Below are 21,439 nucleotides of genomic sequence, written 5' to 3' on the forward strand. Positions count from 1 at the left end.
AAAAACCCATCTGCTTCTTTAAAATGAACAGGAGCGAATCCCGAATTAATAAGAATTTCTAATAGGACCAGACAAGCGTGCCCACTATCACCCCTCCTCTCTGCTCTGACTATTGAGCCCCTATCCTGTATGATTAGACAAAACCCAGATATAAAAGGGGTTAAGATTGGCCAACAAACCCACAAAATCTCTCTTTGCAGATGATGCGATTTTAACCCTCATGGAGCCTTTGGTCTTCTTTCCCTGCTTATATAAATCCTTATCAGAATTTGGTTCTCTCTCAGGATATAAAATCAATACTAGCAAGTCGGAATATCTCTATCCCTCTTGACAAATGGAGACTGCTTTACCTCAATTTTAAATATAGATGGAAAAACTCTTACCTCAAATACCTGGGTATGACCAAAAATTATAATTCCATGTTCACACAACTACCCGCACTTTTTGCCACAATCAAAAGGTACCTCTCTCTCGGCAATAACCACCTAATGTCGCGGCTGGGCCATATCTGTTCAATAAAAATCCTCCCTAGAATTTTATATTTCTTTCAAACCTTACCAATCACTATCCCTACCAACCTGATCAAAGACATATAAAATAAACTTTTATTGTTCATATGGAGACATAGATGGCCCAGAGTATCTACATTGGTCCTCATCCTCAAAATCAGAGGGAAGCCTAGTAGTCCCTGACCTTCTTAGATACTACATGGCTACACACCTTAGACAGATCCCATCCAGGCATTTGGATAAGGGTGAAAAGTGTCGGGTAGACATCGAAAGAGCCATTCATGCCCCCATTGCTCTTCCCACTGTTTTAAGGTGTGAAAAGTATTGCATCCCTAACATATTTTTGATCTTCAATTATCAATTACGCCCTGAAAATATGGAGAAAATCCCAGTTGAAGTTTAATCTCTCTACGTCTCCCTCGAGATTTATTCCTCTTTTTGATAACTCAGATTTCCTTCCTGGACTACCAAATTCTGTTTTCAAACTTTGAAAAGATAGGGGCTTAATATATATATAAAAGATGTACTCAGCTGACAGGGTTATGGAATTTGAGGAATTAAGGAAAACATTTTATATTCCTCAGGATTATTACCTGGAATATCTCCAGGTGAAACATTTTATTCACTCCTTCCATCCGAACCCGAGGTTCCCCAGACTTTCCATTTTTGAAAAACTGTGTATTTCCATAATCTATGTCAAAGGATTGATCTTCACCCTCAATAGAGAATTGGTCCCTGTGGGTGGACCCTCCCAACACAGGTATATGTCGCAGTGGGAGTCAGACTTTCAATTGTAGATACCATGGGCTGATTGAGAGGATATGTGGGAAACGGCATGTAAAACCTTGATATGTTCAATTATAAAAAAAAATGTATACTAAATCATGTTCAGATGGTATATGACCCCTGCTAGGTGTGTTACCCCGACTGGTCTGATCTATACTAGTGACCCGAGGGCCTGTGGCGAGGTGGGTTCCCTATTTCATATTCGTTGGTCATGTTCTATTATTCAGCCATTCTGGTCAAAGGTTATTTATCTTATAGAAGCAGTTCTGGAGATCAGAACCCCAATGGACCCAGTGGTGATGATTTTAGCTAAACCAGCTGAAAACCTAAGTCCTCATAACCAATCTCTCATCTCACACATTCTAATAGAGGCCAGTTGCTCAATAACCGCTTCTTGGGAGAAGCTCAAAGGACAGTTAATGATTCAACTATCCAACAAAATTAATAAAGTAATGCTAATGGAAAATGTAACCTCCATTCTCAAACACAACATACCAACATTCCGTGGATCAATTTTTCATAACTTTAGACCCAGGTCCAATGAGTAACCAGATGAGAGATGAGATCAATCTCTCACATTTGTTGGTACCGCTCACCCAATGTAAATGTATCTGGACTAGTGAGTTATGAGAACAAACACTGCAGGGTTGCCAAGACGAAAAGTCATTTGCGTAGATACGATTCATTATTGTACAGTATTCTCTCCCCTCCCCCCCTTCTCCATTCTGTATCCCCCTTCTCCCACCCCCAGATAAAATAATAAAATCCAAGTTAAAATAAAATTAAAATCAATAGTGAATATTCACGTCACCCACGATTTGCAGATGACATTGTTATTTTTGCCACAAGTCCAGAAGACCTCTAGTAACAAATTGAAGAACTCGCCGAAGCCTCCGTATGAATCTCAGCAAGACCAAAGTGACGTTCAACAAATGTGCTGTCTGCCTTCGCCAGCAAATTACAAGGGATGGGAACCTTTTGAATTAAATCACGTGCTCATGTATGGATGTGAAACTTGGATTCTAAATGCGAAGATAATGCAGAAGCTTCAGACAACGTTAAGTATGGAGAGATGTTATGCTGGATATTAACGAAAAGATAGGAAAAAGAATAAATGGATTTGAAACCAAACAAAGGTCTGAGACATTGTCACAAAGGTTAAGAAGTTAAAGGGGCAGTGGGCTGGACATATCCCAAGAAGAAATTATCATTGTTGGACAAAGATGGCACTCGACTGGATTCCAAGCGAGATTAAAAGACCAAGGCGATGACCAAAAGTAAGATAGGAGGATGAAATCAGAAAATGTATTGGAACAACGTAGAGAAGAGAGACTTGCAACCGCAGTACCTGGAAGATCATAGGGGGGGCCTTCATCCAGCAGTGCCTCGACAAGGGCTAAAGATGATATGAGAGAAGAAAGAAGAGAGAGAGGAGAGTAGAGAGAGAGAAGAAAGAATCCATAATACTCATTATATGAATAAAACTTCAAATATTTAATCCATCATTATGCAAAAAATAATTGGGCGATGTTTCTGACCCCAAATGGTCCTTTGTCTAGCTAGACAAAGGACTATTTGGAGTCGGAAATGTAAAACTTTTTTTTTATACTTTATTCATATTATGAGGAGTCCTGGGGATGCTTTCTTTTTTACATGCTTATTTGGACTGGGGAGGTCCCCTGGCCCTTCCACATGCATTCTGTTAAGATAAATATGTCTATATGTTTATCTATTTGAGTGCTGAAGTCATCCTTATTGTGTGTGTATATGTGTAATATATATATATATATATTCTATTATATAGGTTAACAAAATGTATTATTTTCACTGTGGCTATTAACATAATAATATTACACTAATCATTTACATTCACTAATACTAGTTCTAAATAAAAAGTACACAGAATTATGTTTTCATTTAAATCGTATCAATCATGTATTAAACATGACGCAATGCATCAAAAATAATCATTTCAATTAATTATACGTCACATGTATGTAGTCTTCAAACACACGGTGCACATTTTATAAAGGTTTGTATTACTTTTTAGCAGTAACATTATGAAACACACGTTTGTCCCCCAGAGATATTCCTAGTACGTCTGGACCCTTAGTGACACTGATGTATAAAGCAATATCGCAAACAAAATGTTGACAAATGAGGCTCACACAGTATGTTGAGGGAAACACATATTTCATTATTTATATAAAACTTTAATAAAGAGAAAGTTAAAATGTAAAAAGAAATCTGTAAAGCTATTGATACATTTCTTGTTTTCTTGTATCTGGTGTATAGAATAAATCAGAATTATCCAAGAATTTCTGTTCTGAGAATATTAACCCCTACGCAGGCAGAAACACATTGTGAAGAATGAATCTGTTTATCCTGGTTTAATTGCATTTTATTATCATCATGTCTGCAGGAATCTTACCGGGATAGTAATTAATAACCGGAAACTGCTGTGTGTCGGATTCATTGTCATCAGTATCATGTGCTTGATCTTACAGTTCCTGGATGTCAGCCAGCAGAAAGAGTGAGTTAAAGGGACGCTTTATATGCGCACTATGCAATGACAGGGTTCTGACTGCAAGCACTGGGCATGCAGGGGGTGGCTGATACGGTGATGTTACTTAAGATCGTAGGTTCTTGTAGGATAATCCACCTCCAAAAATGATAACTTACATGGGCCTATTCACTAAACTTCAATAAATGCATAAATGCACTCAGTATTGAACTAATTTAAAGACTTAAGAGAATTTTTCGCAAACTACCTTCTTAAATGAATTTGCAGTGCACATTTAGTAAATGCCGGCTAATCGCTTGCTAACTAAGGCCGCAGTCCCAGTCTGCACTGTAGCACGCGCGCCCGGCAGGGTGGTGGCACGTGCACAGCGCTTCACCGCGATCTGTGGAGAGAGGCAGAGATTGCGACGGGGGCGTGGCGGGGGTTTTGCAGGGGCGTGGCCATGACCCTACACGGCTGGTTCGCCCTCATTGGCTGAACCGCCGGGGGGAGGGAGGGCGTGGCCACGCCTCCGTCGCAAGTTGCAAATACAATTTTGTTGTATTTGGAAAAACCCGTCGTAGAGCGCGGCTGCCAAATGCGCGCCAAGGTACCTGGTGGGCCCAGGCCCATTGAGGGGCGGTACTTGTTCGTGCATGCCAAGCCGTGCGCTGTAGAACGCACTGGGACCGCGGCCTTACTCAGCTGCCGCACAGAGGGCGCATTTGGCATGGTTTGTGACAGCATGAGTAAAATCCACACGTAACGAGAGTAAAATTGTACCTTTTTAGTAGGAACAATATAGGAGATAGAAACACAACACAGCAGAAACTTGAAATGGAGCATACAAATTTAAGCCAGAACCATCAATATATTGCAACAAAAATGTTAAAAACAATGTAAAGACAGAGGAAAGCAGCCATAGGTATTGTATCTGTACAAGCATTAAAACCCACTTGCTGAGCAGGGCTATTCTTCTCCCGCGCAGGTGCAGTCAGGGCATGAGGCGCTTCATGCCGAACCAGTTGCCCTTCCTCCGCAAAGCACCTGCAGCAAAACATGAGCTTCCGGAGATTCAGTCAGGAGCTTCCGGAGAGCTCAGTGTGATGAGCGAGCGGGAGATCAGCGCGGAGCTGCTTCATCTGCTGCAGAATAATGACGTTATAGAAAGCCTGCAAGGGAAGGAGGAAAGGGAGCTGCTGGAAAGCATAGAATCGTGGCTGAAGCTCCACGTGGACCACAATGAGAGCCCCAATAGCGAGGCTATGGAAGGAGGGACAAGTCCTTGCCAACCCCACACGCACATCTTCTTCTTGAAAACCCACAAGACTGCAAGCAGCACGATCATGAACATGCTCTTCCGCTTTGGAGAATCTCGCAACCTCACCTTTGCCTTTCCGTCCCGCGGCGCTTCACAGTTTTTCTACCCCAGCTACTTCTCTGCACCTTTTGTGGGCGGCTTCTTTCCAAATACCAGTGGGACATTCCACATCATGTGTCACCACATGAGGTTCCTGCTCACAGAGGTATCTCCCGATGGGTGATGGAGGTTATTATGTAGAGTTAAATAGTACGTTTGTTTTAAAAAAAAAATAATTGTAATTGGGCGAGATACTTATACAGTAATTATAGTTCTATTTATATTTATATTTATCCATGGCAAGCAAACAAAAAGCCCCCAGTGATACATTTTCCAAACATGTCTCAAATGGTCAGGCCTGACGGGATCAGAAAGCACAACCTCTGCTATTTAGGGCAATAGCTTTAGCATTGAGCACATCGCTCCACTGTCACAACATACGTCTGATCTCTGCTGCTTACTGTACACACCTGTTGCTTATGAGCTTTGTGGACACTCCTTCATAAGTTGACCACTTCTTCTTCCTGGTTGCCAGATCAATGTACTTCTGCCTTATCACCAGAGCATCCTTTGCCTTCCTGACTACTCTCGTGAACTCTGGCTGCCTGTCCCCGGCCTGATTAAAAATGATCATGCCTTCCGCCAGTCTGACCTGCGCCTTTGCCTCCTCCATTGTTCTGCGTTTGGTTACCAATCCTGCACTGCAACAACTCTGATGCTCAGTCAGTCTCTAGGGCTCTGCTCCGGGCTCCGTCCCGTTTGCTCCAGACATCAGAATCCAGTCCCTGCCATTACAATAATGGGAAAATAATTTCATTCTGACCCCAGTAATGGCAATATGATTTCTCCTAGGAACAACATCCTTCCTGCGCTTATTTGGCATATTCTGTAAACATTTCCTTTCTAAAAAGATGTCTAACCTTACCTTAAAAATATTTACTGTATCTGCCATAATAGTCTCCATGGGTAGTACATTCCACACTTGAACTACCCTTCCTGTAAAGACCCCTTTGACTTGTTGCTGGTGAAATCTCCTTTCCGAGTGCCATTTGTACTGTCATTGGGATGGAAAGTTCATTGTATTGGCCTTGAATGTATTTGTAAATAGTTATATCCCCTCATAGATGCACCTTTTCTAATATAACACAATTCTAATTGAGCTAGCCTTTCCTCATACATCAGACCTTCCATCCCCTTTATTCATTTGGTGGCTTCTCTCTGCGCTTTTTCTAGTTCCATGTCTTGTTTTGAAGCAAGAGATGGCAAATTGTTCTCCACATTCAAGCAGTGGTCTTACTAAGGGTTTATACTGGGGCCCTTACATCTGTACCACGTATTATGAACAATTTACATAGCCTTACAGCTACTGCCTGACACGGAAGGCTGGGAACCCCTGCTAAAACCCTTGCTAAACCCCTGCTAAAACATGTAGAGAGGGACACGTGGGAATAATGGCAAAGTCAACTTATTAACAGATTAACATCTGTATGGGTCTATACATACTGTAATGTCATTTTTCTGATATACGATATCAAACATTTGATCTTTGTAAACAATCTGTTTAATTTCCCTCTACTCACATTTTTCTTAAATGTATTATTTTTATATTGAATTACATAGTTGCATAGTAGAAGGGGTTGAAGAAAGACATGCGTCCATAAAGTTCAACATATGCTAAATTTAGATGACAGATACTTTATCCCAGGCCTGCACACCATACGGGCCGGACTCCCTGTGCGGCCCGCGATGCCCCCCCTCAGCCCGCTCTGCAGACACAGGAGGGAAGGAGCGCAAGCATTTTGAAACGCTCCCCACCCCTCCTGAGTCCGCTCTGCCGAGCGCTACCATTGTGATGCCCCCCCGTCTCCCCCCCCAACCCCCCTCCCCCAACCCCCTCTGCCTATTAGGGAAGGATCGCCAGCAGTTTGATGCGATCCCCTGCAGGCAGAGAGGAGAGAAGGGACAGAGCTGAGGCCGGTCTGACAGCAGAGGGTGGGGGCGGGGTTAGTGACAGCGGAGCCTGTTAGTGAGAGCAGGAAGTGAGGTGCCTGCTGCCAGGGACCAAGATGGCTTCTCCCCCCTCCAGCCATGCTCCACAGTGAAAGGTAGGACACCCCCCCCCCCCTGCAGCTGCTCCTCAGAGCTAGTGCCAGTGTGGCAGTAGCAGAGTGGCAGTGTGTCAGAGTGGCAGAGTCGATGGCAGAGTGTCAAAGTCAGTGGCAGAGTGTCAAAGTCAGTGGCAGAGTGTCAAAGTCAGTGGCAGAGTGTCAAAGTCAGTGGCAGAGTGTCAAAGTCAGTGGCAGAGTGTCAAAGTCAGTGGCAGAGTGTCAAAGTCAGTGGCAGAGTGCAGTGTGTCAGTGTGTCAAAGTCAGTGGCAGCGTGTCAGTGTGTCAGTGTGTCAAAGTCAGTGTCAGTGTGTCAAAGTCAGTGGCAGAGTGGCAGAGAGGCAGAGTGGCAGTGTCAATGGCAGTGTGGCTGTGGCTGTGTCAGTGGCTGTGTCAGTGTGTCTGTGGCAGTGTGGCTGTGTCAGTGTGTCTGTGGCAGTGGCAGAGTGTCTGTGGCAGTGTGGCAATGGCAGAGTGTCTGTGGCAGTGGGCTGAGGTGAGGTGCAGGGGAGTGAGGTGAGGTGCAGGGGGGGGTAAGGTGCAGGGGGGGGGTGAGGTGCAGTGGAGTGAGTGAGGTGAGGTGCAGGGGGGGAGGTGAGGTGCAGGGGGGGAGGTGTAGTGGGGTGATGTGAGGTGCAGAGTGGGGAGGTGAGGTGCAGAGGGGGATGTGTAGTGGGGTAATGTGAGGTGCAGGGGGGTGATGTGAGGTGCAGGGGAGTGATGTGATGTGAGATGCAGGGGGAGAGTGATGTGAGGTGAGGTGCAGGGGTGGGAGGTGCAGGGGGTGGGATGTGTGTGGTCTGCAGGGGGGTATTGTGTGTTATGTGGAGGGGGAGTATTGTGTGTGGGTGAGGGGGAGAGATGGGGGGTGAGATAGAGTGTGAGTCTCGCAAAGGTTGATGAGGGGTGCAGGGGGAGATATATGAGGATGATGAGGGGTGCTGGGAGAGATTGATGAGGGGTGCTGGAGGAGCTATGAGGATGATGATGATGAGAGCTGCTGGGGGAGATATGATGATGATTGATGATGATGATGATGATTTTACCCGTGCGGCCCAAATCTGTTTTTCTTGGAGCAGTTCGGCCCTTCTCGCTTTACAAGTTGTGCAGGCCTGCTTTATCCTATATCCATACTTACAGTATATTGATCCAGAGGAAGGCAAACAAAAACCCCAGTGAAATATCATCCAATGTTATCTCTTAAGGGGAAGCAAAGTGAAACAACAAGAATCAGGACCAATGCAACTTGGGATGCCCCTAGTCAATGGGGACAAAAATACATAAGCAAAAGCATGGGTGCTACAGGCAAAAAACCTAGTCAGGGCAACAGCGTAATAAGCAAGTGGGGGCCGTGCACCCCAAAAAGAGGCTAGAGGATTATTGCAAAAAAGTCATTTAATGACTGAAGACAGTCACATAGCTCCAACGTTTCGGTGCCAGCACCTTCATCAGGGATGAACCCCTGATGAAGGTGCTTGAACCAAAACATTGGAGCTCTGTGACTGTCTACAGTCATTAAATAACTTTTTTGCAATAATCCTCTAGCATCTCTTTTTTGGGATGCACGCCCCCCCCCTCCCCCACTTGCTTATCTCATAAGGGGAAAAATAAATTCCTTCCTGACTCCAAGAATTGGATCAAAATCCTTCCCATGTTTACTTATTTGGTATATCCCTGTATATCTTTCCTTTCTAAAAAGATGTCCAACCTTTTTTTAACATATCTATTGTATCTGCCATCACAGTCTCCATGGGTAATGAATTCCCCATTTTAACTGCCCTTACTGTAAAGAACCCTTCCTTTGTTGCTGGTGAAATCTCCTTTCCTCAAACCTTAAGGGATGACCCGAGTCCTTTATACTGCCCTTTGGATGAATAGTTCTTTTGAAAGCTTCTTGTACTGTCCCCACATATATTTGTATATAGTTATCATATCCCCTCTTAGACGCCTCTTTTCTAATGTAAATAAATCTAATTTAGTTAGCCTCTCCTCATAAGTTAGATTATCCATCCCCTTTATTAATTTGGTGGCTCTTCTCTTCACTCTCACTAGTTCAATAATGTCTTTTTAAAGGAGGAAATTGTACTCCATATTCAAGGTGTGGTCTTACTAATGCTTCATAAAAGGGCATAATTATGTTTACTTCCCTTCCATCCATTGCCCGTTTAATGCAAGATAAGATCATGTTTGTCTTTGCAGCTACTGCATGACTTTGGGCACTATTGCTAAGCCTTCTGTCTACAAGCACTCCTAAATACTTATCCATCAAGAACCAAGGCGTTTCCTAGAGCTGAACCATGCAATTTTTTTTTTATCTCATGGAACCCCTGGTTCCCAAGATATTTACAGTACCTTTTCGTGTGCCAGTGTTTCTGGTCTCTTTTTGGGAAAGCAATACGGCCACCATCCAAGCCTCACTCCTGTGGGCCAATAGGAAGCTGGAATGTCATCAGAGCATCACATTGCGACTTCTTATTGGATGACCCCAGTGGCAATATTTAATTTTACTTTAATCTTGTAGGCACATAAAAATGGGACTATCTTAGGAACCAGGGATTACTTCTGAAAATCGCCAGCTCCAACTATTTAAAAAAAACAAAAACACGAAATTGGAGGTATTGCTGGTTTACGTTTTGAGCTAATTATTATTTTTTGTGTGGGGGATAGCTATCTTAAGAGTGGTGAGTAAAGAGTTTTTGCTATAATTTCTACAGGTGGAGAAGGTAATGCCCAGCGACACCTTTTACTTTACCATCCTCCGAAACCCGGTCTCTCTTATGGAATCATCCTTTACATACTACAAATCCATAGGTCCCTTCTCCAAAGCCATGAGCCTGGAGGACTTCATCAACCACACATCAAAATTCTACAATCCCAAAGCACGAGACAGCAGCTACGCCAAGAACCTCATGACCTTTGACCTGGGCTTTGACCAAAATGGGCGAGAGACTGCGAAGCACTTTCAGCTGACCTCACGGGTGGTGGAAGCAACGTTCAACCTGGTCCTGATTGCCGAGTACTTTGATGAGTCATTGATTCTCCTGAAGGATGCCCTGTGTTGGACTCTGGATGATGTGCTTTCATTTCCACTCAACATAAGGAGCAACTCCAGCAGGAACACCACCTCGCAGGAAACGCAAGACCTGATCAAGAGCTGGAACCAGCTGGACTGGCAGCTGTATGTGTACTTCAACAGCTCCTTCTGGTATCGGGTGGGGAGGTTTGGGAGGGAGCGGATGCAGCGGGAGGTTGTGGAACTCCGGAGGAGGAGGGTTCAACTGTCTGAGACCTGCCTGTCAGACGAGGGCTTGGTAGAACCAAATAGAGTCCAGGATAAGTCTCTAAAGCCGTACCAGACTGGGATGGCTAAGATTCTTGGTTACAACCTGAAGCCAGGATTGGGGGAGGCTAACCGGACGCAGTGTCAGAGACTAGTTACCCCGGAGCTTCAATACAGCACCCTGTTGCAGCAGAAGCAGCGGCTGAGAAATTTGCTGGTGCCCCATAGAGAGAGAAAACAACCAGGTCTAAGGGTAAATAGAACTACCCCCATTGCTTCCAAGCGAAAGGATTAAGATAAATGGAAAGAAAGTGTGTATGGAAATAGGCCTAGATGGAGTAGCTTGGTGATAAAAAAAGACTGCACTTAAAGTGGGTGGGAAAGTCACTCTGGTGCTTTAGGAACCCAAGTTAGATTGTAAGTTCTACGGGGCAGGGATATATTGGTACCGTCAGAATTCTAGAAAGACAAAGAAAGAATGAGCACAAAAAGAGCACATGAGAAACCTAGTAAACATGCTAATATGCCACCTCTCCCAAAACCCATATTTCAGGGTCTAGGCAAATCGAATATTTAGGAGGAATTTACAAATAATGGCCACCAGTGGAATTGCATACATTCTCACACATTTCTTTGAACTAAAACCCACCGGCAAAAATTTGTAGAAAATATGTAGGCCTAATGTTGATACATTCTCCCATCTCTACTAAGACGTTAGATACTCTCTGAAGACAGGATCGAAAATAGACTAGCAGTGAAGTGACAGCCTGAAAAAATTAGAAATTGCCAGGAGCAGCAGAAGTTCAAAGGTATCAGTGAATCATATACGTAAACTGGGTATCTGACCAAGAATGTCTACATCCAGCTCAGGATGATATTGAATGGCTTGCCCATGTGGTGTAGTTTTGAAAGCACGATTGAAGTGACACAGTGATGGTTCATGTAGTGCTAACTTTAAAACAATGTGAGGGCTGTGTGGTTCACAGAAGTGGTTGCAGTGTTGAATCTAGGCTGCAGCCACTCTGCCGCGAAGCACGCTCATGCTTGAGAGCGGTGACGTAACCAATTCTCTAAGCATGCGCGCTAGGCTTTCCTGCTGAATTTTGCAAGCGCGAGCTAGGCTGTAACTCAGTCAGCTCAGCTATGATGTGGCCCCCTGGAGGCAGCCACTAGTTTGTCAGTTACTCCTAAGATTACTTGTAACAAAGAGTCAGTTACCAGCGTTCTGTATTTGCAGTGCTCATTACAAATACTGAGCTCCAGCAGTATTGGAAGCAGCAGTGACTAAGCGATGAGAGTCTGACTGCATGATTGTAGCTATCCTCACACTTGCCACCTGGTGAATTGCAGGTAGTCCTATCCCTTTGCACTGAGTTTTTACACACCCTTATCTGGGTTGCATTATATTTAAGAGACATTGTAGTCTCTTTCTTACATTTGTTGTTTTTCTTTGTTTGCACGATTATTACTGGTGACCCCCTGCTCAAACCCTCTGGTAAAGGCTGTCTTCAGTGGTCCCTAGTGAGATGAATGGTCTTCAAAATCCAGGGGGAGCCAGGGAGAAAGTCAAGAGGAAAAAAAATGGCATTTACTGTAAGTGCAGGTGTCTTGTAACAGTTGTAGGATATACACATACATATACACATATATATATATATACCTATACACACACATCACACACACACACACACACACACACACACACACACACACATATACCCAGTGTTCGACAAATCACCCAAAAATCTACTCGCCCAACCAAAAAATCTACTCGCCACCTAGTCCCGCCCCCAACTCCGCCCCTAGTCCCGCCCCCAACTCCGCCCCTAGTCCCGCCCCCAACCCCGCTTTAAAATAAAATATATAAATAAAATACATTTAATAAATTCCTAGTCAGAACAACATTCATTTTTGACATAAATGTATTTATTGTATTACATTATACTACAATTAGACGCGTGTGTGTGTGTCAATGTCGGATCTAGAAATAAAAGCCAGATGTGAATGACTAGTTTCCTGAACCCCTTAACCAGTGTCTGGACGTCGGCGCTTCATAGAGAGAGACAGACAGAGAGAGACAGACAGACACACACACACAGAGAGCGGCACACCCACACACACACACAGAGAGAAAGAGAGACACACAGAGAAAGAGAGACACACAGAGAAAGAGAGAAAAAAAGAGACACACAGAGAAAGAGAGAGAAAGAGAGACACACAGAGAAAGAGAGAATGAGACACACACACTGAGAGAATGAGAGACAAAGAGAGTGCGACAGAGAGTGCGACAGAGAGTGCGACAGAGAGGGAGAGGGAGACAGAGAGAGGGAGACAGAGGAGGGAGAGGGTGACAAGGAGAGGGAGAGGGTGACAGAGAGAGGGAGAGGGTGACAGAGAGAGGGAGAGGGCGACACAGGGAGAGGGTGACACAGGGAGACGGAGAGGGTGGGTGACACAGGGAGACGGAGAGGGTGGGTCACACAGGGAGAGGGTGACATGGAGAGGGAGGGTGACAGGGAGCGGGACAGGGTGACACAGGGAGAGGGTAACACAGGGAGAGGGTGACACAGGGAGAGGGTGACACAGGGAGAGGAAGAGGGTGACACAAGGAGAGGGTGACAAAGGGAGAGGGAGAGGGTGACACAGGGAGAGGGAGAGGGTGACACAGGGAGAGGGAGGGTGACACGGAGAAGGAGGGTGACACAGGGAGAGGGAGGGTGACACAGGGAGAGGGAGGGTGACACAGGGAGAGGGAGGGTGACACAGGGAGAGGGAGGGTGACACAGGGAGAGGGAGGGTGACACAGGAAGAGGGTGACACAAGGAGAGGAAGAGGGTGACACAGGGAGAGGAAGAGGGTGACACAGGGAGAGGGAGAGGGTGACACAGGGAGAGGGAGAGGGTGACACAGGGAGAGGGAGAGGGTGACACAGGGAGAGGGAGGGTGACACAGGGAGAGGGAGGGTGACACAGGGAGAGGGAGGGTGACACAGGGAGAGGGAGGGTGACACAGGGAGAGGGAGGGTGACACAGGGAGAGGGAGGGTGACACAGGGAGAGGGTGGGTGACAGGGAGAGGGAGGGTGACACAGGGAGAGGGAGGGTGACAGGGAGAGGGAGGGTGACAGGGAGAGGGAGGGTGACACAGGGAGAGGGAGGGTGACAGGGAGAGGGTGACACAGGGAGAGGGAGGGTGACACAGGGAGAGGGAGGGTGACACAGGGAGAGGGTGACAGGGAGAAGGAGAGGGTGACAGAGAGGGAGAGGGTGACAGAGAGAGGGAGAGGGCGACAGAGAGAGGGAGAGGGCGACAGAGAGAGGGAGAGGGCGACAGAGAGAGTGAGAGGGCGACAGAGAGAGTGAGAGGGCGACAGAGAGAGTGAGAGGGCGACAGAGAGAGTGAGAGGGCGACAGAGAGAGGGAGAGGGCGACAGAGAGAGGGAGAGGGCGACAGAGAGAGGGAGAGAGCGACACAGGGAGAGGGTGACACAGCGAGACGGAGAGGGTGGGTCACACAGGGAGAGGGTGACATGGAGAGGGAGGGTGACATGGAGAGGGAGGGTGACATGGAGAGGGAGGGTGACATGGAGAGGGAGGGTGACATGGAGAGGGAGGGTGACATGGAGAGGGAGGGTGACGGAGCGGGACAGGGTGACACAGGGAGAGGGTGACACAGGGAGAGGGTGACACAGGGAGAGGGTGACACAGGGAGAGGGTGACACAGGGAGAGGGTGACACAGGGAGAGGGTGACACAGGGAGAGGGTGACACAGGGAGAGGGAGAGGGTGACACAGGGAGAGGGAGAGGGTGACACAGGGAGAGGGAGGGTGACACAGGGAGAGGGAGGGTGACACAGGGAGAGGGAGGGTGACACGGAGAGGGAGGGTGACACAGGGAGCGGGAGGGTGACACAGGGAGCGGGAGGGTGACACAGGGAGAGGGAGGGTGACACAGGGAGAGGGAGGGTGACACAAGGAGAGGAAGAGGGTGACACAGGGAGAGGGAGAGGGTGACACAGGGAGAGGGAGAGGGTGACACAGGGAGAGGGAGAGGGTGACACAGGGAGAGGGAGGGTGACACAGGGAGAGGGAGGGTGACACAGGGAGAGGGAGGGTGACACAGGGAGAGGGAGGGTGACACAGCGAGAGGGAGAGAGAGGGAGAGGGTGACAGAAAGAGGGAGAGGGTGACAGAAAGAGGGAGAGGGTGACAGAAAGAGGGAGAGGGTGACAGAAAGAGGGAGAGGGTGACACGGAGAGGGTGACAGGGAGCGGGACAGGGTGACAGGGAGAGGGTGACACGGAGAGGGAGGGTGACACAGGGAGAGGGTGACACAGGGAGAGGGAGAGGGTGACACAGGGAGAGGGTGACACAGGGAGAGGGAGAGAGAGAGAGGGGGTGACACACACACACACACAAACACTCACCTGCACGGCAGTGGGCCCCCCACACGGCAGGAGGGGTCGCACATGGCAGCGGGGGCAGCACCGTGTGAGGGATTTCCCCTGCTTAGAGAGGCTTAGAGCAGGGAGTAGCTCCGGTTAGGGGATTTCCCCTGCTTAGAGCAGGGAGTAGCTCCGGTTGGGGGATTTCCCCTGCTGAGAGCAGGGAGTAGCACCGGGTTAGGGGATTTCCCCTGCTTAGAGCAGGGAGTAGCTCCGGTTAGGGGATTTCCCCTGCTTAGAGCAGGGAGTAGCTCTGGTTGGGGGATTTCCCCTGCTGAGAGCAGGGAGTAGCACCGGGTTAGGGGATTTCCCCTGCTAACAGCTGAGCTGGCCATCAGAGCAGGAGAAGAGCAGGGCTGATGGATTGCCCGATGGGAGGGGGGGGGCGGATTGCCCGATGGGAGGGGGGGGGCGGATGGCCCGATACGAGGGGGGGCGGATGGCCCGATACGAGGGGGGGCGGATGGCCTGATGGGAGGGGGGGGCGGATGGCCCGATGGGAGGGGGGGAGGATGGCCCGATGGGTGGGAGGGGGGGGGGAGGATGGCCCGATGGGTGGGAGAGGGGGGTGACAGATGGCCCGATGGGAGGGAGGGGGGAGCGACAGATGGCCCGATGGGAGGGAGGGGGGGGCGACAGATGGCCCGATGGGAGGGAGGGGGGGCGACAGATGGCCCGATGGGAGGGAGGGGGGGCGACAGATGGCCCGATGGGAGGGGGGGGGGCGACAGATGGCCCGATGGGTGGGAGGGGGGGGGCGACAGATGGCCCGATGGGTGGGAGGGGGGGGGGGCGACAGATGGCCCTGCAGGGGCTTGAGGCAGACAGGCGTGGAAGCGGCTGGCTGCCGGAAGGGGGAGGAGTGGAAGCGCTGAGGAGGGAGGCCACTGCTCAGAGAGCCGGAGGCGGGGTAATCTCCCCCAACAACATGAACCCGCCTCCGGCTTATTTTTTTTCTCTCCAGCGCGAGCGCAGGAAAAACAGCAGCGCGAGCGCGGGATATTTAAAAAACACATGTGTGCTGCTTGGGCCAATATTTACTCGCCCGGGGGTTAAATCCACCCGCCCCGGGCGAGTAAATGTATATAATTGTCGAACCCTGCACATATATATATCTATATACACATAGCTATATACACATATATCCCTTGTGACAAACGGCTTACTCCGGGGCTCCGCCATCTGTCTGGGACTCCTGAACACGGTCTTTTAGGGTAGGTTAAATGACGAGGCGTAACGTGCTGTTCCTTTAAACAGGCTACTGCCTGGTTTATTCAGTCCCAGGCACTGAGACTGCCACACGGAATACAAAAGCAAAACACAAGCAAAACAAAACCCTGCTCATCTGAGCAATAACTTAACCAAGGTTTTCCCTGACTGGGGTTGGGGTGGCTTTCCGGCTTCCAACAAACAAAAATAAGGAACTTTACAATTTAAGAAAGGAACAGAATGATTTAACCTGTTTGGGGAGAGGCTTTTCCCCTCTCTGCTTCCAGCAGCATTCCTGCCTCCAGTCTTTGTGGAGAGGGAAGAGGAACCAGGAAATCAGCCTTAAATACCTGATTTCTATCTAGCAGCACAGGTGACAGAAATCAGACAGCAGACAAACTCTGGTCTGGATCCCTCATCCCTCAGTTCCAGCAAGTGCCAAACTGTGGGATGGAGTGCATGCATTCTGAGGCTGCACTTTCCAGCCTAAACAGGATAAAAGCTGTCCAGTATCCTGGGAGCCCTATATATGGAATTTATTACCATCCCCTGGTTTCTGTCACATATCCTCCCCCCCAGCTCAGACCTCGAGGGATGAGCGACCATGGATATTAGGGAGTGCATCCTTGACATTGCCATGTTTGTGCCCTGACCTGTGCTCCACAGAAAATTTAAAGGGTTGTAGGCTTAGTAACCACCTGGTCACTCTAGTCTTCTCTCTGCTTTGACACATCCAGGTGAGGGGTGCATGATCTGTGACCAACTGGAATTTTCTCCCGAACAGGTAGTATTTGAGCGTCTCTACAGCCCACTTTATTGCGAGACACTCTTTCTCGACTATGGAGTAATTTTTCTCCTGGGGATTTAGTTTCCTACTTAAATAAAGGATGGGGTGCTCCTCACCTTGAGACTCCTGGGAGAGTACCGCCTCCAGCCCTACCTCAGATGCATCGGTTTGGACTAAAAACTCTTTAGAGAAGTCAGGTGTTACCAACACTGGTTGGGCACAGAGAGCTTCTTTCAGGCTTCTAAAGGCCTGTTCGGTTCCGGGGAACTACTTTACCATTAGCGGCCCTCTTGCTTTTGTGAGGTCGGTTAGTGGGGTTGCCTTAGTTGCAAAATTGGAAATAAACCTTCTATAGTAGCCAATTAATCCCAAAAAGGTCCTTACTTGTTTTTTTTGTAACTGGCCTTGGCCAATTTTGTATCGCCTCTACTTTGAGTGTTTGGGGTTTGAGTAAACCTCTGCCAATAGAATACCCCAGATTCTTGGCCTCCTCCAGACCAATAGTACATCTAGCGGGGTTAGCAGTTAGTCCAGCAGACGAAACTGCGTCAAGCACAGCTTGGACCTTTGGAAGGTGGGATTGCCAATCTTCACTATGAATTACCACATCATCCAGGTAGGCGGCAGCATACCGAGCATGTGGCTTTAAAATTTTATCCATCATTCTTTGGAATGTGGCAGGAGCTCCATGTAAACCAAAAGGCAGCACCCTATACTGAAAGAGGCCGTCTGGGGTTGAGAAGGCTGTCTTTTCTTTTGCCCTTTCTGTGAGGGGAATCTACAAGAAACCTTTTGTTAGGTCTAGGGTCGTGAGATATCGGGCTTTGCCCAGTCTCTCTACCAGTTCATCAACCCTGGGCATAGGATAAGTATCAAATTTTAACACAGCGTTTAGTTTACGGTAGTCATTGCAAAACTATATCATTCTTATATGTGTATGTCATTCAAGGTTATAACTGCCATATAAGTGTGTATGTTCGCTAATGTTATTTCATGCATATGTGTTATTAGGCCCAACGTGTGCGTGTGCGTGTGTATATATATGTATATATATATATATATATATATATATATATATATATATATATATATATATATTAAACTGTTACATATACTTGTGGATTGTTATTATTGTTCTTGTCCAGGGGAATCTCACATCTAGGGGATACTGGGCAAGTGGAGGCGCTGCCATTTGCTATTGTTGCCCCCAGGCTCCCAGTTAGCGGAGGCTCAGATCTCTGTGAGCCAGCAGGTATATACAGCATCAGTAGCCTGTCTAGTCAGCAGGAAAGAGGGTTACATATATATTGGGGTTATGGTGGGTAAAAAAGTGACAAAAACCCTCCCCAGTAAAGCATATAGCAACTGTAAATATTACTGTATATTCATTTGCATGTCTTAGACAAGTCTGCAACCCTGTCTTTCACCATTATCGCCCAGCACACAGCACTTCCACTGCAGCAAGGGATTCTGGGAAATGACATGCAAATGAGCACACAGTGCCACCTTTTATCTCAAGCTCACATTACATGAACAACCCTTAGCCAATGCATGCTGCTTTAGACACAGCTTTTAAGCAAGAGCTTGGGAGATGCAAAGCCAGTAAACCCACTCAAAGACATGTTTCAACCTTGATGGGTATCATCAGTGTGAGGTTGGTTGCTGGCATTTGCTGGTTTGAGATTAAGAGTAGGTAATCACCACACTTATTAAGGTGTTATTACTTGTTCATGTAATGTGAGCTTGAGATAAAAGGTGGCACTGTGTGCTCATTTGCATGTCATTTCCCAGAATCCCTTGCTGCAGTGGATGTGCTGTGTGCTGGGTGACAATGGGGAAAGACAGGGTTGCAGACCTGTCTAAGACATGCAAATTAATATACAGTAATATTTACAGTTGCTCTCTATATATAGGGGCTCCCTGCAGTTGAATGGGACTCGCAGCCCGCTAGGATTCACACTGTGCGAGTCCCAATCAAATGCAGGGAGCCCCGTTGTGTTAATCCAATGGGCCATTACAGCGTCTATGAACTAGGCTGAGGATTTTTCCCGATTATGTTCATGGAATTCCTCAGAATCTGGGCCACAATCAACAGTTTCATCTGTAGACGCCATTTTTTTATTTTGTTGACTTTCTCCCTTGCTCCCCCTGGATTTTGAAGACCACCAAGAATTTGTACCAGGCCTTCAACCACATCTGATAGGTGGACAGCAGCAGGCATAACCACTTTTACATATTTGATGTATGTAGATAGTATCAGGCCTTTTCAATATTTTAAGGAAATGCTCCACCTCCGAGCTTGCAGATTGGCAGTTAGTTCACTGTGCAAACAAACACAAAAAAAATGATTCTCAGACAAAAATCATCATTTGAAACCGTTTTTTCAAAACTGGGTGCCAGTCCAGAGGGCATAACTTCTCGTACTGTACATATATAGATTTCTAACGGATGTGGACACAGAGATAAAACCAGGATTTGCACTTGCATGGGAGAAGGAACTAAATATGGACATCCCAAATAAGGAATGGGATAAAATAACACGACAACCTCCTGGATATCGACCAATATAGTCGAGAACACGTCCAAAATACACTACTAGGGGTATTACACACCGACAAGGCTACATCTGTGCTAGCCCGCTCTATCGGTCCTATGTTGGAGAACGTGGAAAAAGAGGCACAATGATACATGTATGGTGGAGTTGCCCGACGATTAGAGTATATTGAATTAAAGTCCTTAGAACAATCAGTCAATTTATAGGCTTGACGATTCATGGTGATCCAAGTATAACTCTCCGTAACAAAGGCATCAAGGGTTGAAGAAGTTCCTGGTTCTGCACTTCCAGAATGCAGCGAGATGCCTCATAGCTGCTAGGTGGAAGGAGGCTAGTGCACCTATTATGTACAGTATATAGATACTCCTTAATAAAATGCTTGGTGCCCGAAACATGTAGGAGGGTTTTTGTACCTCCCTCTCTCTTTTATGGACCAATAAAGGTTATTTTTTTAGCAGTTTTGACCCACTCTATCCTTTTGCTGTGCGCCTTTCTCTATATGGATATTTAGTGCACCTATTATATAGTACTCTAGAAATTGAGTTTCGGAGGCGGCCGGAATGATGAGAATCTCACACATATAATTAGAGACTACAGAAAAATATGAAGCAATATGAAACCCTTGGTTTACTTTAATGGAAAGTGGGTAACTATCAAGGCTGATATGGAGGGCAGGGTGTGTGGAGGCGCAACAGTTGTCACACATGAGAAAGGGGTGGGGGGATTCTGAGAGGATATATTACACTGCAAAATTGTACGATTTGTTAAATTATGTACCCAATATGATTTGACATTACCTTGTGTTATATTCCTTCGTTTTATGTATAAAGCTAGTGTAGCCTGGAGCTCCCGTGGCTCCTGGAGACCCCCCTCCGTTGGTGCAGCGCGGTTGCGGGTGCCGACAGACCCGACGGCTGCTTCCATGGGTGGGGGCTGGAGCAGGGAGCAGCGCGGCTTCCCCTGCCTCCGGCCGGTTGCCGGGGACGCGATCGGGCCGTTGCTAAGGCCGCGATCGCGTCTCTAAGGTCCCGGCGGCCGGTGAAGCAGGGCGCCGCCATTGCAATGCGGGTTGCGCATGCGCAGGGACGCAATAGCGCGAAAGGCCCCCAGATAGCTCGCGCGAGAGCAGGGCTAGACCAGGGAAGGTTGAGGCAGGCCAGGATAGCTTGCGCAGGCGCAGGAGAGGTAGGGAAAAGCCCGCAAAACCCTAGCCTACCAGGGAAGGCTCTGAGCTGGGACTACATATCCCATGAGCCTCTGTATGCCCCACTTGACACCAGGGAGCCAATAGGGCTTAGGAGCCTCTAGAGAAGAGATACATTTGGCGGGCTTACAGCACGTTAGCCAGCAGTCAGAGACCGGAGCAGCCCAAGGAAGGAGGTAGCGTACAGGAGTCCACGACTCGCTGTACTAGGCCAGCACCCCCAGGGTCTGAGGTAGCTAAGTACTCTGAGAGAGAGAGTGTTGCCAGGGACTGCTCTAGTGAGAGGGACCCTGTCACTCAAGTTAATCCGTTGGAGCAGGGGAGCTGTGAGGGAAGGCAGGGCGCGGGGAGCGAGTACAGCTCCTGCGGCCCTATAGGTACCCGCACCCCAGTTAGGCCCCAACCCCCCACTAGGGTAGTGGGTAATTATTGAGGGAGGCCCCAGATAGGGACGCTGCCCTTAGTTTAGAGTGCTGCCTTGTCAGAGTCACAGCGGTCAGTGCTGTGAGGTCTGACAGGCAGGCACCTTGTTGCGCAGCACGTTGGCTGTCAGCATTTAGTGAGGCTGAAGGGACTTGGGTAGTTAGGGGAGTGGGACAGGTCCTTAACCCCTTTAGGCCCATAGGAGTTCCCCAAGCCACTACAGGTTGCTGTACTATAGGGACGGCCTATAGTGTAGCACGTGCCCCTTAGGAAGATA

The 21,439-nt window shown here is 47.7% G+C and overlaps 1 protein-coding gene and 1 long non-coding RNA gene across 2 annotated transcripts in view; one reads left to right on the forward strand and one right to left on the reverse strand.

Moving 5' to 3' along the window:
* LOC142465861 (galactose-3-O-sulfotransferase 2-like) overlaps positions 1 to 12,868 on the forward strand; it is a 34,821-nt gene extending 21,953 nt beyond the window's left edge. The window contains exons 2-4 of the mRNA XM_075570247.1: positions 3,718 to 3,828; positions 4,787 to 5,324; positions 9,978 to 12,868. Of these exons, the coding sequence (XP_075426362.1) occupies positions 3,718 to 3,828; positions 4,787 to 5,324; positions 9,978 to 10,838 (1,510 nt within the window). The 3' untranslated portion in view covers positions 10,839 to 12,868. The remainder of the gene's footprint in view (positions 1 to 3,717; positions 3,829 to 4,786; positions 5,325 to 9,977) is intronic.
* On the reverse strand, positions 9,619 to 15,181 carry LOC142465863 (uncharacterized). Its single transcript, XR_012787992.1, has 3 exons — positions 14,968 to 15,181; positions 11,979 to 12,078; positions 9,619 to 11,002 (listed from the first exon to the last, which is right to left on the reverse strand). It is a non-coding gene; the product is annotated as an uncharacterized LOC142465863 (long non-coding RNA).
* Between the last annotated feature and the right edge of the window lie 6,258 nt (positions 15,182 to 21,439).

Source organism: Ascaphus truei, chromosome 14 (genome assembly GCF_040206685.1).
Source record: "Ascaphus truei isolate aAscTru1 chromosome 14, aAscTru1.hap1, whole genome shotgun sequence".
NCBI lineage: Eukaryota > Metazoa > Chordata > Amphibia > Anura > Ascaphidae > Ascaphus > Ascaphus truei.